Here is a 15886-nt window from a genome sequence, read left to right as displayed (position 1 = left end):
TCTACACTGACCACCGCTAGCTCTCCAGGTTTTCAGACAAGGGTCTCTCTTAACCCTACTTAGAGATGTGCAAGATTGAAGCTGGGACCTCCTGCTAACTGAGTTACAGCCTTTTTTCCAGTAGAGTAAGTTATCTGTCATTAAATGAGTTTGCCCTTCTCTGATTGTGTGAGTTCAGTTTAAGGGCGCTACTGCCAGCGGTTCTATGTAATCAACATATTTTACCTTTTCTGCAGTGTGTAATAAAATCAAAGGGACCTTCTCAACATTCTGATCTTGACCATTTGCTAATTAGCCAAGGTTTACATTTGTCCAGGGATTCTCTCTGTTCCACAGAGCAAATTGATGTTGAGAGGAGAAACCTAACAATTCAGTACAGTTTGTCAGCCAAATGATGACTGATGAAATCCAAGCAAATCAGTTTCAGATGAGGATTTGCTGGCAAAGAAATCATGTGCTCCTGGCAACCCAGACACTATGGTCCCTTCTCCCCAGGAAGAGAGACTACAGAACTCCCTTCACAGCAGCACAGGAAAGCACTGGACTTAATCCAGTTAAAAAATCCTTCCCAGCTGAACTCCTGAGAGATGCATGTTGCAGACAGACAACCTTGCAGTTTGAGGATTAGCTCCAGTCATTAGGTCAGGAAATGGAACCCAGTAACTACCCATTTATTACTTCCAGATCTCAGTGGGTGAGAAAACAGTGTCTGCATTCCAAAAGGAGGGAGGGGAACTGAGAAACTGAACAAAGGACCAATGGCCACTAATCAGTTTTCCACACTGTAATCATGAGTTCATCTCCCCAACTCACCCCTCTCTCACACACATACACTCACACAAACAAACATCAGCATATAGGGATTTCTGTAACTATAACAGCTGCAAATTCAATGACTTTGTGCAACTCTCGTATTCAGATTATAGTAAAAAAAACACTCCATGTTGCTGCACATGTGCAGTGGCAAAGGTTGTATGAACATTCCAGCTCAGAACCCAACCAGGCTGTTTTACTGAAGGCATATTCTGCAGAGGGAAGTGGGGGGCACATGGGGCTTGTAAACCTTAGCTGCCTTGTGGGGTATCTACACAAATCTGGACTGGAGTCCCTAAGATGGCGCCTGGCACACCTCCTTCCAGCAACTCCTGCAGCCAAGCTGGTGCCAAACACATTGCTTTGCTTTCATTTGGCCCAACTGTGAGGCCGAGAGGGGAGTCTTGTCATCTGGGCATCCCAAGAGCTCCATACACACTGCCTAGGCTTGCGCCCTGAGGCTTGCACACTTCAGGGCTGCTAACATAACAGTTTGACTTCACCCCCAGAGGCACACTCCATTGTCACTCAAGAAAGATGGATGCCGGCAATAATTCTGCAGCATATTCTTGACTCAATTATAGTGCATTAGTGTTAGATTTATTCTGCTTTAGTTTGTTCTGCAGTGTGCTTCCCCAATGCTACCACATTACTGCTTTGAAGAGTGGCTATGAAAGTGGGACGAAGATAAAGCAGAACATTTGTAGTATACAAAGTTATGGGATTTCAGCGAGAGATTGGATTGGAAGTGGTGTGGTGTGGCCATTCCAAAACTTCTGCAGGTGCAAATAGTATTGAAAGTGGCATCATGTGTGACTGCTCCAATAGTATCATGAGCACAAATCATAATGAATGTGCAATGAAAGGGGTATCTAGAGGGGCCCTGAGAGCTTGCCAGACAAGCAATCCCACCTACTATTTCCTCACAGAATAAAACTTAAAAACATAAACACCCCCAAACCTCACAAAACACGTTAGTTTCACTTGCCACCACTGAAATTTTCAAGGCAACTAGGGATATTTCTCTCTCTTACAAAACCCAAAATATCTGCTTATCAGCAGAGTGTGCACACCAAAGCAGGCGATGTGGGTAGGCTTAACCCAGCTAATTCCAGGAACTGTATTACTGAATGGCTTTATTCTGAAAGGAATCAAAAACACATGGCGCAAACAAGAAAAGGTAATTTACAATCTGTCTAAGAAGCAGGCTTTCCTCTGCCCGCCCCCCACGATGGTAAAAAGGGCATGTCTCTTACTTGCATAATTGCAGGAGTCTAGAAATTAAATGTACAGATTCCAAAACCATATCAAAGCCACTGAACACCCACCACTAGTCTCCATTATACTCTATAGCACATGTTCTCTGAGAACAAAGAGCAAGCAAGAAAGAAGTTCAATCAAGGCCAGGAAGTTCAAAGCAAGATGGAACTGGGAAAACATCCTTGAATTTCTGGAGTCCCACCTTTTAATAGGGAAAGCCTTGCTATTTGGAAGGTGTTCATCCACTTTTGGAATATGAACAAATGGATAGTTTACACAGACCCACTTAAGTGCCTTAAAGAGAGGTGTATATCAGGATATAAACCAGGGAGCTTCACTAGACAGAGAGTACCAGATGATACCACCAAGGAGCATCTATGTCAGACATAGGCAAACTCCGGCCCTCCAGATGTGACTACAATTCCCATCACCCCTAGCTAACAGGACCAGTAGTCAGTGATGATGGGATTTGTAGTCCCAAACATCTGGAGAGCCAGAGTTTGCCTATGCCTGATCTCTGCCAAACCTGGCAATTTGAGCCTCTCAACAAGGCTTAGTACCTAATGCAGAGCCTTCTTTGGTGATCTTTGCTAGAAGGAAGACCTTATGCGATAAAAAGCATTTCCTGAAGTATGCGAGGTCTAATTCCAGCTGCTGGCCTGGTGTGCATGCAACCCATGCTGCTTTGGCCCCAACACATGGGTTTACGTATCAATGTGGTGCGTATGGGAGGACACTATATCGACAGCTCAGCTGTCAAGGAAGACTACTACCTCGAGCACGCCAGATTTCCCCAGCTGTCCTCAGCCTAAAAAACAGCTTGCAAACTCTGATTGTTCTTTATTTATAAAAATATATTTGCAGCACACCTAACTGCAAATGTGTTGGATCCAGCGTTTACTCAAACAATCGAAGTACACATGCAGGTTTCAAATAGCAGGCCGACAAGCAAGCAAAAACATGTGAGCAATCCACTGCCAGGTATGTGTGAGCGGTGCCTTCTATGCAACCAGCTTAGCATCAACATAGAGGACATTTCAGCGCTTGCGAAAACCTCATTTATTTTCCCAAGCTTTTTGCTGGCTATTAGTACCTGTTGGTTGTATTTATTTATTTTATGTCTACTTTGGTCTACTGGCTGCTTTTGCATTGTAATTTTAATGTATCTTTTTTATTGGACGCTGCCAAGCAGCGGCATAGCTGGGTGCCTGGGGTAAGTGGCGCCCAGTGCACCTCACCGCCGCCCCAGTCCTCCCTAGCTGCACCTCTGCTGCCAATAACAGCAGAATGGATTGCACTTAAGCAAAAAGCAGAGTTTCAGTTCTCTCCTGAGGGGCACCCTCAATTATTACTGCCCTGGGGGCCCCCAACCAACTTCAATCTCATATCGCTTGCCAGCATGGCAAATTTTATTTGTTGTTCAGGTTGTAAAGATTCCCTTGATGAAGAGATGGTCAAACACACACACACACACACACACACACACAGAGCGAGAGAGCGCCAGTCAAATACACACAAAGAAGATAACTGCCATTCAGATTTCGAGAGACCTTGCTTTGACCATCTAGGTCTCTTGTACAAAAGAGCAGCTTATTTATTCCTCTGGCAACAATGGCTCTTGCTCAAAGCACACCAGCCAGTTGCGTCTTTGTTTCTTCGCCCTCTCAGATGAGGGACTGTGGAAACAGGGAAACTCAGAAGACACATACAAACAAGAAGGCATGACAAAGATTCATTTAGAACACCAGGCTGGCTTATTATATCCACTGAGAGCACTTAGCATTTTTCTGCTTTGCAGGCTGAACCATCCCCTCAAGTCCGCGGAGCAGAGTATTCAGAAAGCAGGTGGCAATAATCTCCTGAAGACACGACACAAACTCATCAATATGCAAATCATGCAAAAATGTACCCCGCCCTCCCTGACAGATGTTGCTCATTATCTGCCTCCACGCTGCGTTGGTGCTGAGGGCTGCCTCTGTCCCAGCTCCTGGTTAAATAACGATCAAGCCAAGGCCTTCTGCCAGAACAGGAAATAGGAAGACCGACTGCACAAGGGAGAAAGGACACAAGCAAGCAGCAGAGGCGCCAGGCAGCCTTTGGCACTGGAGACACAAGGGAAATGCAACTTGTATTTATTTGCTAGGGAAAGAGATGCAAAGGGTTTCAAGTTGTGGTATCAAACAAGTACAGTGGTACCTCCGGTTGCAAACGGGATTCGTTCTGGAGGTCCGGCCGCATGCTGAGGAATTCACAGCTGGAGGACTGCTTCTGTGCATGCATTTTTGTGCTTCTGCGCATGGGGCAAAACCTGGAAAAATACTTCCAGGTTTGCCGCATTCGCATCCCAAAGTTTACATATCCAAAGGGATACATAAGCAGAGGTGCAACTGTACTACATTTGGCAGGTTTAATATAGAAACGGGCTCTTGTGCTTTTAGTGGTTGGGCAGAGTAACTTTTGTGAGGTGTCTCCCAGCACATCAGTGCAGTAGTGGGAGAGGATGAACTCTCTAGCATTCCTCCTTCATGGCAGTGGCTTCCAAACCTATCTCAGGGAAGACTCTCCACATTGATTTACTTGCCATCTGTACTGCAAAGGATTCTGGAGGGCAATCTAGGGTGTAGACAGTGCTGGACTTAACTGTTCCCCTGTGCAGTCTAAGAGTGCACCTTAGAATACATCCAACTGTCCCCATTGTGGCTGCAGAACAAGATCAATACTGATGGGATATGGTTACATTTCAGGAATGGAAGGTCTGAAAGCTGTAATGTAAGCGTGAGCAGAGATATTACCAGCAACATGTAACCCTTTTCCTGTTTGCAAAGGAGAAACGTCATGTCCTAACACAGTGAATTAATTGTGCATTATTCCCTTGGCCGAAAGAAACCCGACTCCCTTAAGAGATCTTTAGATATTAAACCATTCAGAAATGTTTTCAAATAAACAAACATAGGTGCTCAATCTCTGTCTCGCAGGAATACTTTTTTAAAAAATGAAACGGGCAAAACAGATGATCCTGCAGACTACCCAAACCATCAGATGCTCAGTCACCATGGCAACAATGGCATTATTCCTGGCTGCACATGCCCTTGTAAGCTGGAACCTTTGGAAAGTTTTCTTGCAGCGTTTATTTTGCAGGCAGGTAGTTTTTGCTGCCGACACCATGTCTAGTTCAAAAGATCAGGTATCAAGGTGATGGGAAAGACCTTCACCTGAGACCATGGAGAGCCAGCACCAGTCCAAAGAGACAATAATGGGTTAGATGAACTAACCGTCTGACCTAGTGCAAAGTAGCTTCCCGTGTTCCTATTGGCAGGGCCTGGGCTCCAACTCCCATTTTTGCACTCAGTGGTAATGGTTAAAACATTTCATCTCTCTAGGGGAAAAGTTCTTTTTAAAAAATCAATACTGAAAGGTTAATGTACTACTCTCTTAACATCATTAAAGGAAATCTGTGTTGAGTGGCGGAGTGGGGGGACCTAGAGGCAATAGAAGAGGACATTTAAGATGGAAGGGCAGATGGCAAGGCACACTGGCACTGACACCAAGAGCAGGCTTTTTTAAAAAGGGAGCATTCGCTCTGCAAATGCACAGCACAATTTTTCCTCTCCATGGATTCAAGATAAGCCAACATGCCAAAGGTATCCTATGTACTCACAGATCCTAAAATAAGTGGTTAATAAGGAGCAGCTTGCAAAGTAGAATCATTCTATGGGCTTTTAAATGTGTTTGTGGGAGGGGGAGGTACTGGTTGTTTTTGAATATTAACATTGTGAACCGCCCTATGATCTTTGGATGAAAGGCAGTATACAAAGTTAAACAACAACAACAACAACAACAACAACAACAGAAGAAGAAGAAGAAGAAGAAGAAGAAGAAGAAGAAGAAGAAGAAGAAGAAGAAGAAGAAGTTGTGAAGTTGTATTGGGAATGCAAACTTATCATGCTGGCACTACCGCGACCAGTTTGCAGATCCATCAAACCAAGTATTCTTCTCACTCAATGACCTCAGGCTGCTTGGAAAGTGGTAGAAAACCCCCAGCTTTTAAGTTACTTCAAGGATTTCTCATTTTGTGGCTGACACTCAGGATGGCCTTTGGTTGGCAAGGAAATCTACATCAACATCCCATCTCCAGGCACAGACCTGCACATTCATTTGATCACTTCCTGGCTTCAACTCTTTTTCTCCCACCTCCCTAGACCTATATGATCCTGCTTCACTTATCTTCAGCTTCCCAGCTCTCTTTTGTTTCCTTTCTCTGCACCAGCTTTCCCCAACCAGGTGTTGTTGGACTACAACTCCATCATCCCCGACCATCATCAATACTGGCCAGGACAGATGAGAGTTGTAGACCAAAACATCTGGAGGGCACCAGGTTGGAGAAGGGTGCTCTCTGCTACTTCTGCCGATAGTACATCCCCTTTACAGCTCTACACAGGCTTCTTGATCACAACCATGGATCCAGGTGGTTTACATATCCAAGAAAAGGTTGCACAATTAATCAGGATATCTTTTTAATTAATTAAAGGTTGTCATTGTTTAATCTGATGAATTTATTAAATGCTGCAGCCCTAGTTGGTCTAAAATGTAATTCCTAATACAGTCAAACCTCGGTTGTTGAACGTTATCCGTTCCAAAAGCACGTTTGGCTTCTGAAATGTTCGACAACCGAGGCGCGGCTTCTGATTGAGTGACTGCACTCAAGCAGAAGCCGCGTCGGACGTTCAGCTTCTGAAAAACGGTGGAAAACCAGAGCATTTACTTCTGGGTTTTCGACATTCAGAAGCTGAAATGTTCCAAAATGGAGTAGTTCGGGATCCAAGGTTTGACTGTACTTGTTTAAAATTCAAATGTGTGTCTAGTCTTCTTAGTCTTCGGACTGAAGAATGTGCAAAAAGACTTCCACTCTTCCAGCGCAATGGAACAGCCATAAAACAGAATTGCTGTTTACACAGATTTCTGGATGCCCCCAATAAATGAGACCACACTGTAAACAAGAGAAACGTTTGCTCTATTTACCTGTCTTCTCTGTTGCGATCAACTGAGTAGAACTGCTTTCGGAGCCACCTGAAACAAAATAGGTTTTGAAATATTAGTCTTTCCAGTGCTGTGCTGACCTTTCAAAGCACAGGTTATCCACAGGTTACCCTGGAAGTATACTCACTAAGCATGGTTGGATAAAGAAAAAAAAGAGCTATACATGATTGGTTTCTACAGTATTGTACAAGGGTTGAATTGCAAATAACCTACGTTGACCTCCAATGCTTCCCTACCCCATGTCTCTGAAAAGCAAAGTTAGAAAGGTTATGCAACAAAATGGTCTGATAAATCCCTGCCACTTCTGACTAGACATGCATAGGATTGCACAGGAAGAGGTATCAAAATTGAATCCTATAAAACTGGGATGGAGAAACTACATCTGACCTTGTGCTGACCTTTAAACCCCTAAACGGCCTCGGTCCTGTATACCTGAAGGAGTGTCTCCATCCCTATCGTTCAGCCCGAACACTGAGGTCCAGCTCCAAGGGCCTTCTGACAATTCCCTCACTGCGAGAAGCGAAGTTACAGGGAACCAGACAAAGGGCCTTCTCGGTAGTGGTGCCCACCTGTGGAACACCCTCCCATGAGATGTCAAGGAAATAAACAACTATCTGACTTTTAGAAGACATCTGAAGACAGCCCTGATTAGGGAAGCTTTTAATATTTGATGAATTACTGTATTGTATTTTAATATTGTGCTGGAAGCCGCCCAGAGTGGCTGGGGAAACCCAGCCAGATGGGTGGGGTATAAATAATAAATTATTATCATTTTCATTATCATCATTATCATCATCATCATCATCATCATTGCAAAGTTGCTCTGATGGCTCTGATGGCTATGTGGATGTGTGACACAACTGGCAATTGTTCTATGCTCTGCGTGCCCTGCCCAGCTGTTGTGCCAAAGCCTTTGTGCTATTTTCCACCATCCTATTACGCAGAAGAGGCTGGCTGGCTGGTTCCTGGTAGCTGCTGAGGAAGACTCTGCGGAAGAGGCAGGACTGATCTCCCCTCCCAAGTCCTGTCCCCATTGGAATGGATGCTTCCACAGACATAAAGAGACACCAGGTGTGGGTGGCAGGGAGAGGGGAAGAAAGAAGAGTGAAGGAACCCAGGCATCCTGCTGATGGGGGTGTCCAGCTTAGCTAAGTGCAACGGCAGAGAGGTGGCTGAGCATCTTAGCTACATTATTGAGCAGCATTATTGTGCTTCTGGGAGTGAAAGATTTGGGAGTGCATTTGTTGATTGCCTGGTTGATTGAGAAGCTGTCATGGGGCACAGATCAAGGAAGACATGAAGCCACATTCTTAATTCTCTCAGCTGTATGGTGGCTTCAGAATCAATCAATCAAGACAATTTCAGGATCTTTCACTCCCGGAAGCTGTAAATTATGGAACTGTACATAAATTTATTATGAAAAGGCTGTGCAGATATTCTTTTTGGCATGCATAGTCTCAAATATGTCGGCGACGAGAGGGATTAAGTGAGAGCCAGCTGCCTGTGTCTTCCTGCTCCCAATTTTTTGATTTACCTTTCAATCTGCAGCGGGGTAGCAGCCTTTAGGGTATCCGCCACGAGCCAGTTCAACCCTTTGATCCACATGCTGACTTCTTCTTCGGATGTGGCTGTGAAAATAAAGAACATGCCGGTCTTGTAAAGATATGAGATACAGGCACTGACCCCTGTTTCCAAGAAGGAAGTCCCCGAGCAGCTGGCCTCCAGCAGGAGGAAGCTAATCCCACCGAGCTCGAAGTTTAATGGCTCTCTGCTTTCATTCATAAACCTCAAGAATATTCCCTGTGTTTCAAATGTTTGTGACTGAAAGCAGCTACCCTTTCTAAACAAATCCAGAATTTATTTTTAATACTCAATGGCAGACCTATAAATAGCTACTTCTCTGGTCGCCAGTGCCCTGGAAGAAGCAGAAGAAGAAGAAGAAGAAGAAGAAGAAGAAGAAGAAGAAGAAGAAGAAGAAGAAGAAGAAGAAGGAGGAGGAGGAGGAGGAGGAGGAGGAGGAGGAGGAGTTTGGATTTGATATCCCGCTTTATCACTACCCGAAGGAGTCTCAAAGCGGCTAACATTCTCCTTTCCCTTCCTCCCCCACAACAAACACTCTGTGAGGTGAGTGGGGCTGAGAGACTTCAGAGAAGTGTGACTAGCCCAAGGTCACCCAGCAGCTGCATGTGGAGGAGCGGAGACGCGAACCCAGTTCCCCAGATTACGAGTCTATCGCTCCTAACCACTACACCACAAGGTCTGGGCAGTGAGGTGAAGGGGTTTTTCTAAATTGGGAGAAAGTCTGTCATGGAGACATCCTTCATATCATACACTCTTAAATTATATCCCTATAGTACAGAGGGGACATACTGGCTGCAGCTGATGGGATAACATGAGAAAGGCTGGAGATTCCCTATCCCCAATTTAAATATATTAAAAACCAGATGATTAAGACATTTGAATTTTCTCAAAGCCCCAGTACATCTTTTAAACATTTTAGAAGTAGCAGATAATGATGATGATGATGATGAAATAACATTAAACAAAAACAAAACATCTCACAAATCAATGGTCGATCTTGCAAGCTCACATAGGCTCCCCAAAATGAGTATTGTAACTTAAGTAAACCAAACTTTATCCATTTTGATACTTGCTATGCATTAAACAGCATGAGCCTCACTCTCCAATAAGTATAACAGTTAATGGACACAAAGCAACAACAGGGCTGGCCACAGAGTAGATTCACAAGATAAGATGTGAACAAGCAACCATTTGCTCAGAAGCCTCGTGCTCCCTATAATAGCTATCTATAATGGCAGCTGCTACCAGCACCCAAGAACCTTCTTCCATCCTCTCGGTATCAGCACCACCCCTTGCTCCCTTCTCTTCTGCTAGAAGCCAGGCTCTCCTGAAGGAAGAGGGGGTTGCGGGAGTGGTGCTTAGAAGGCTGTGGGAGGAACAGGACAATCGTCGTGCATCATCTGAACCTATATTTATCCACTAAAAATAGGAAAGTGGAAAAGAGATCCCACCTTGCAGGCTGAGTGTTTTCAGTCTGAATTCCATGCCATAAAGGATGACAAAACAGTGAGACGGATCTGGCCGGAAAGAGGGATCCTCCTGATACCGGTCAAAGTCTCGAGAGTTTCTTCCCAGACGAATCTCTTGGATTTCACGAATATCAACTGTAAAAAAAGGGAAAGGGATAAATTATAATGAGGCAAGATTAAGGTGCCTGTGATGTAGGTTCCAGTATCATGTACTGTGTTAGCTAATATGCAATCTCTCAATATGGCTTGATCCTGGATTGCAATGCTAGTTTAGACCTCTGTCATTAAAAACATAAGGACAGCCCAGCTGTATCACGCCAACAGTCTACCTCAGTGGTTGTCAACCAGTGTGCCGTGGCACCCTGGGGTGCCTTGAATGGTCAGGGGTGCCCCAAGCTACACTGACGTCTGTCCCTCTTTCCTTCCTTCCTTCCTCTGATGCCCTCTCACGTCTCTGCCTCCCAAAGGCTTGCACAGCTGTTTATTGCAGCAGTCCTGGCTATAAGCTCCGCAGGCGAATGGTGCCTCTGGGACGTACCTCTCTTTGGAGTGCAGAGGGAACAGGGATGGCAACCAGGGCTGTCTTAAGCATATGCGGCACTGGGGTGCACAGATCCACCCGGTGCCCCCCCCCCAGGTTGCTCAAAATTGTCGACCTTTTTTTTTAGTAGAGCGCAACAAACCAGTCCGAGACGTGCACACAGCAGAGCTGCCTGGCTGGCTGGCTGCCTGCCTCAGTGGCAACAGAAGAGCATAAAGTGGCGGTGGCGGCAGAGCAAGGCTGGGACTGGGGCCCCGGGGGGGTAGCCAGTGAGCAAGCAGAGCCCACAACAGTCAAGCCCGAGGAGGCGGCGGCAACTGAGCAAAGCCAGGTGCCTCATGTAAGCAGCGTACGTGCACTGGGCGGCCCACGTGCTCTTGATGGCCCACCAGTCCTAGGCGTGCAGGAGGCCAGAGCCGGCCGGCTGCCTCAGCACCCGCAGCAAAAAAGCCTGCGGCGCTCCGATGGGCTCTGCTCCACTCGGCAGTGGCTGTCAGCTGGCCTGGCTCTCTTCAATCCCCGGACTTCAAATCTCTGCCCTGGACTCTCAGCCTGGTGCCCCTGAGAGCCCGGCGCCCGGGTGCCCCGCACCCCTAGAGCCTATGGGTAAGACGGCCCTGACGGCAACAACTACTGCCCAGAGGACTCCCAAGGGACTCTAAAAGGTTGAAAACCTTTGGTCTATCTAGTCCAGCATCCTGTTCTCATACTGCCTACAGGAACCCCACAAGCAGCACCCTCCCCAGTTTTGATTCCCAGCAACTGGTACTCCGAGGCATACCGCCTCTAACAGTAGAAGAAAAACAAAGCCATTATGGCTAATAACCATTGATATCCTCCCCGAATTTGTCTAATCCCTTTTTTAAACTATCCAGGTTTTTGGCCATCACTACATTATGTGTGGCAGTGGTTGGTGGGACAAATGATGGCAGGGTGGCACACCCAGCTTCTCAACAATGAGTGCCACTGCCACTTACTGATGGGGCGAGGCACTTAGCATGATGGGGGCACAATGGCAGAGTCCATCTGATGATGATCCAACCACTATGCCCACACCACAGTGAGTTCCTGGCATCACCTGTTTCTCCATCTGCAATAATAAAGTCACAGTCACATAAGAGAAAGGAGGCACTGTAGCCAAAACAGTAGCAAAACAAGACAACCTATAGTATGGATAGGGTGGCTAGTTGCAAAGGAGGACGGGGTGTAAGAGAGAGAATTTCAGCAGGTGTAGCTTGCATGCCAAAAGCATACGTGCCAAAATCCACTTATTAAAGCAACAATCATCCTGCCCCTTTTGCTCAAGGTGCAGGCACAGACTAACATCTGCTTGTATATCTTCAAAAGCCTTCTCCGGCTTAAAGGGGTAGCTTTTTTATTATTTCATGGAATAAATTCACGGAATTTATTAAAGCAAAACATCTTGCCAGTTTCACACTGGTCACTTCAAGCCCTGCCTGCATTCTAAGCAATTCTAGATTGCTCTGTGGGTCCACCTGGGACCACTAGAGGCCACTGTGACGCATCACAACCTGGTAGCAAATACAGTGGTACCTCAGGTTAAGTACTTAATTCGTTCTGGAGGTCCGTTCTTAACCTGAAGAACCACTTTAGCTAATGGGGCCTCCTGCTGCTGCCGCGCCGCCGGAGCCTGATTTCTGTTCTCATCCTGAAGCAAAGTTCTTAACCTGAAGCACTATTTCTGGGTTAGCGGAGTGTGTAACCTGAAGCGCATGTAACCTGAAGCATATGTAACCCGAGATACCACTGTAATGTCTCTGCACAAAGGGAAAATGCAGTCAAGCAGACACTTCTTAGAGCAGGGGTTGGCAAGGTTTAACCTCGCCTGGGCCGGTTCACTCCAGCGGAGATCCTTCCATGGGCTGGATTGTGCGTGCGCACTCACGATTTCCAACGTCTGTGTCGACGCAATTTTTGGCCCCTGCGCAGACACAATTTCCGGCACCGCGGAAGCGTGTCCCCATGCTGTGCTGCGCCAGTTTAGCGCAGCACGCAGGGACTTGCCAAGCAGGCAGCTCGGTTCAGGGGCGGCTCGTGGGCTGGTTAAATGACCCCCGTGGGCTGCTTGTGGTTGCCGACCCCTTTCTTAGAGGCTCCGAAGGAGCAAATGTGAATGGATGTTTTTCTTTGGACTGCAAAAGTGAGCTGCTTGCCAGTGGCAGGTGAAGCCATATGCAAAAGTGGCTGGGGTGGGGTGGGCTGGGGATGTGGCTCTTACCTTTGTACAAGAGGCTACAGAAGCCACCCAGAAGTCAGCTGTTTCTACATTCCCACCCGCCATGCACATCTCTCCATTCTCCACAAAGGTAAGCAAGAGGCATGATCACTGTTCAAGGCACATTCCAGACAGGCAAATGCAATTGAGCAGTAAAGGGCGTGGCCAGGAGCAGTGGTGGCTGGGGGGGAGGGGCTGATAGGGAGGGAGACAGGGAGATGGGCACTAGGTGGAGCCAGAGCCAAGGTATATGCAGTGACACCTAATTCGGGTTTTGTCCCCATTTGAGACGACAGAGGAAGAAGCTGGCAAATACTGCCCACCCACTGGTTGTAGGTAAAACCCCAAAGGCACACTCCTCCACTGTCTCCTGAGACAGACGGATGCCAACATTGTAAGGCAAGTAACTGAAGTTAATGCACCGCTCTCCGTGTTTTGTTCCAGCCCTTGCTAAAGGGTTCCATTTGCTGCCGTTGAAAGGTATGCATTTATAACCGATTAGACCACAGGCTTGCCTAAATGCGGGTCTAAGGTGGGGATCTTGTACAAACCGGGCAAAACAGTTGCACTCACCCACACATTTCTTTCTAATATTTTATTTCGCTTTGCTTTGTTATATGCTTTATGCAAAGACACACACACACACACACACACACACACACACACACACGATCCAGTCAAACACCAGGATAAATTAAGCAGCTTTTATCGGTTGTTAAAAATCCAACAACTGTAAATTCCCTCCCCTCCTTCCTTCTTTCTCATAGGAACACTTTCTCCGCCATCTTTTCGGTCCTTGCTTCCAGGGATTTTCGCACACAGAGTGTCTCAGATAGAGCTGGATGACAGAAAACTGAAACCACAAGCTGCCCTGGAGACTTCCATATAACAGGCCTCCCACTCTCTCCTGTCCCTCACAGCTGCTCTGTCCCATGGTGATCATCAGGCACGTTTCAAAACCCATCTACTGGCCATAGAGCTGGTTGGACGCCCACTTCAGAGAGAGAAAAACCTTCCTTATTCAAGCAGCTTTTCCCACACCCCTTTCTCCTTTTCCAACCATCCTTTTCCTTAGTGCCTTCTCCTACCTAGCAACTGTCTCCTAGCATCTGTTGCTGTGACTCTCCACACACCCATTTTGTCATCCCTAGCCCTGAATCCCCAAACTCGAGGACCTTGAGGAGCAGGCAGGGCCCCCTGAGCCCAAGGATTCCCTTGAGGGGCTTTGCAGGTTGGTGCTTGATGACAAAGTCCTGGAATTCTTGGAGGAACAGCTGAAGTGGTCCTTGAGAGCTTTGGGCCAGGCCAAAGAGCAACAGCAAGGTATGCGTTTAAAGGACCCGAGTCATCAGTCTTCTCATGAGTAGGGCTGGGCAATATCTGGTTTTCAATATCACAATATATCGCCAGCTAAACATTGCGATATCTCACTATATCACGATGTCTGAAATAAGGCTGGAGCTTATAATAATCTGGGGAAAATATTGGGGGGGAATAAAAAAATCTAAATTTGATGTGTATAATTAAATGAAGATTTACTCAGTGATAGCATGCTTAACTATACCATTAAATATTTCTGGAGAATATATTACTGTTCTGTTAAGGGTTTTATATACCCATAGCAACACCTTGAACTTGGCCCTATAACAAATTGGGAACTGGTGTAGATCAGTGTTAAAAAGTCAAGTAGACCATCTAGGTGCCACTTGCCACCTGAAAACTAAGTTACAGATGGCCATTCAACCTCTGCTTAAAAACCTCCAAGGAATGAGTGTACCACCTACCAAGGGAGTCCTTTCCACTGTTGAACAGCTCTTACTGTCAGAAAGTTCTTCCTGCTGTTTACTCAGAATCTCCTTTCTCATCACTTGAAGCCATTCATTTAGGTCCTTCCCCCTCCAGAGCAGAAGAAAACATGCTACCTCCATCTTCCATGTGACACCCATCAGATATTTGAAGGTGGCTACCCCATCTCCTCTCAATCTCCTCTTTTCCAGGCTAAACACACCCAGCTCCTTCAACCATTCCTCATAAGGCTGGGTTTCCAGACCCTTGATTATCTTGGTTGCCCTCCAGCTTGTTAATATCCTTCTTAAATTGTAGACATATCATGCTTAGCCTGATATCAACCTGATATTGTACTGGGTCTCTACTCTGCCTAGCAAGAGGCAAGGTGTGTGCCTTAAACCTGCATAACAGAAGCAAAAGAAAAACCATGTGGATCTTATCTTTTGCTGATCTGAATCTCCCTGCTTTGGCAGGGAAGCTTATTTTTATGCAGACTCTGTCTCTAGCAAGAGGCTTGCACCTTGGGATTGTGCAGGCAGAAAGCAGCTTTTACTGCAAAGTAAAACCCTTTACTCTACAACCTACCGGGCAGGCAGGGGCTTATGCCTTGCAGATGGGCAGGCAGAAAACGGCTACTTACTCTGAAGTAAAGGCTTTACTTTGTAGTAAAGTGCTGCTTCCTGCCTGGCAGGTTTGAAAGGCCAGGGTGAAAAAATATGAAACCTTTATCGTGGTTCATACTGATAAGAGACAAAATATTGATATATCGCCCACCCCTACTCATGAGTAAGGAGACTATTCATGAGTCAGCCCTGATGCTCCTTCACTGCCAGTAGCTGTGGTTAGGCTGCACTCTAGGAGGCCAGAGTATTTAAGACCTTCCCCTTGAGCTTCTCAGCTGTTGTGATAGGCCATTAAACACCTTTCTGTTGCTGGCAGCAACACAGGTCTCTGGCTCCTCCTTCTTTGGCACTTAGTTCCTGATTCTAGTCTCCCTGCCTTGCTGTGTTCTCTGGCCTTGCCTGACTTCCTTTCTTCTGCAGCATGTTTGGGATCTAGACTGATTCTCTGTGCTAGTCCTTGTTTTGTTTGAACTATACTGCATCTGCAACCCTGCCTTCATTGGCTTACTTTGGTGGAGGTTTATATATTCTATAACTC

At 46.3% G+C, this 15886-nt stretch overlaps 1 protein-coding gene across 2 annotated transcripts in view; it reads right to left on the bottom strand.

Annotated features, from left to right (window-relative positions):
* PLCG1 (phospholipase C gamma 1) overlaps positions 1-15886 on the bottom strand; it is an 88710-nt gene that overhangs the window by 39978 nt on the left and 32846 nt on the right. For both annotated transcript variants that reach the window (XM_083618368.1, XM_083618369.1), the window contains exons 2-4: positions 10143-10295; positions 8645-8738; positions 7093-7140 (exon numbers count right to left, since the gene is read on the bottom strand). In XM_083618368.1, the coding sequence (XP_083474494.1) occupies positions 7093-7140; positions 8645-8738; positions 10143-10295 (295 nt within the window). The remainder of the gene's footprint in view (positions 1-7092; positions 7141-8644; positions 8739-10142; positions 10296-15886) is intronic.

The sequence above is a fragment of the Podarcis filfolensis genome, assembly GCF_964270895.1.
Source record: "Podarcis filfolensis genome assembly, chromosome: 6".
Classification (NCBI taxonomy): domain Eukaryota; kingdom Metazoa; phylum Chordata; class Lepidosauria; order Squamata; family Lacertidae; genus Podarcis; species Podarcis filfolensis.
This window is presented reverse-complemented; position numbering and strand designations above follow the sequence as displayed.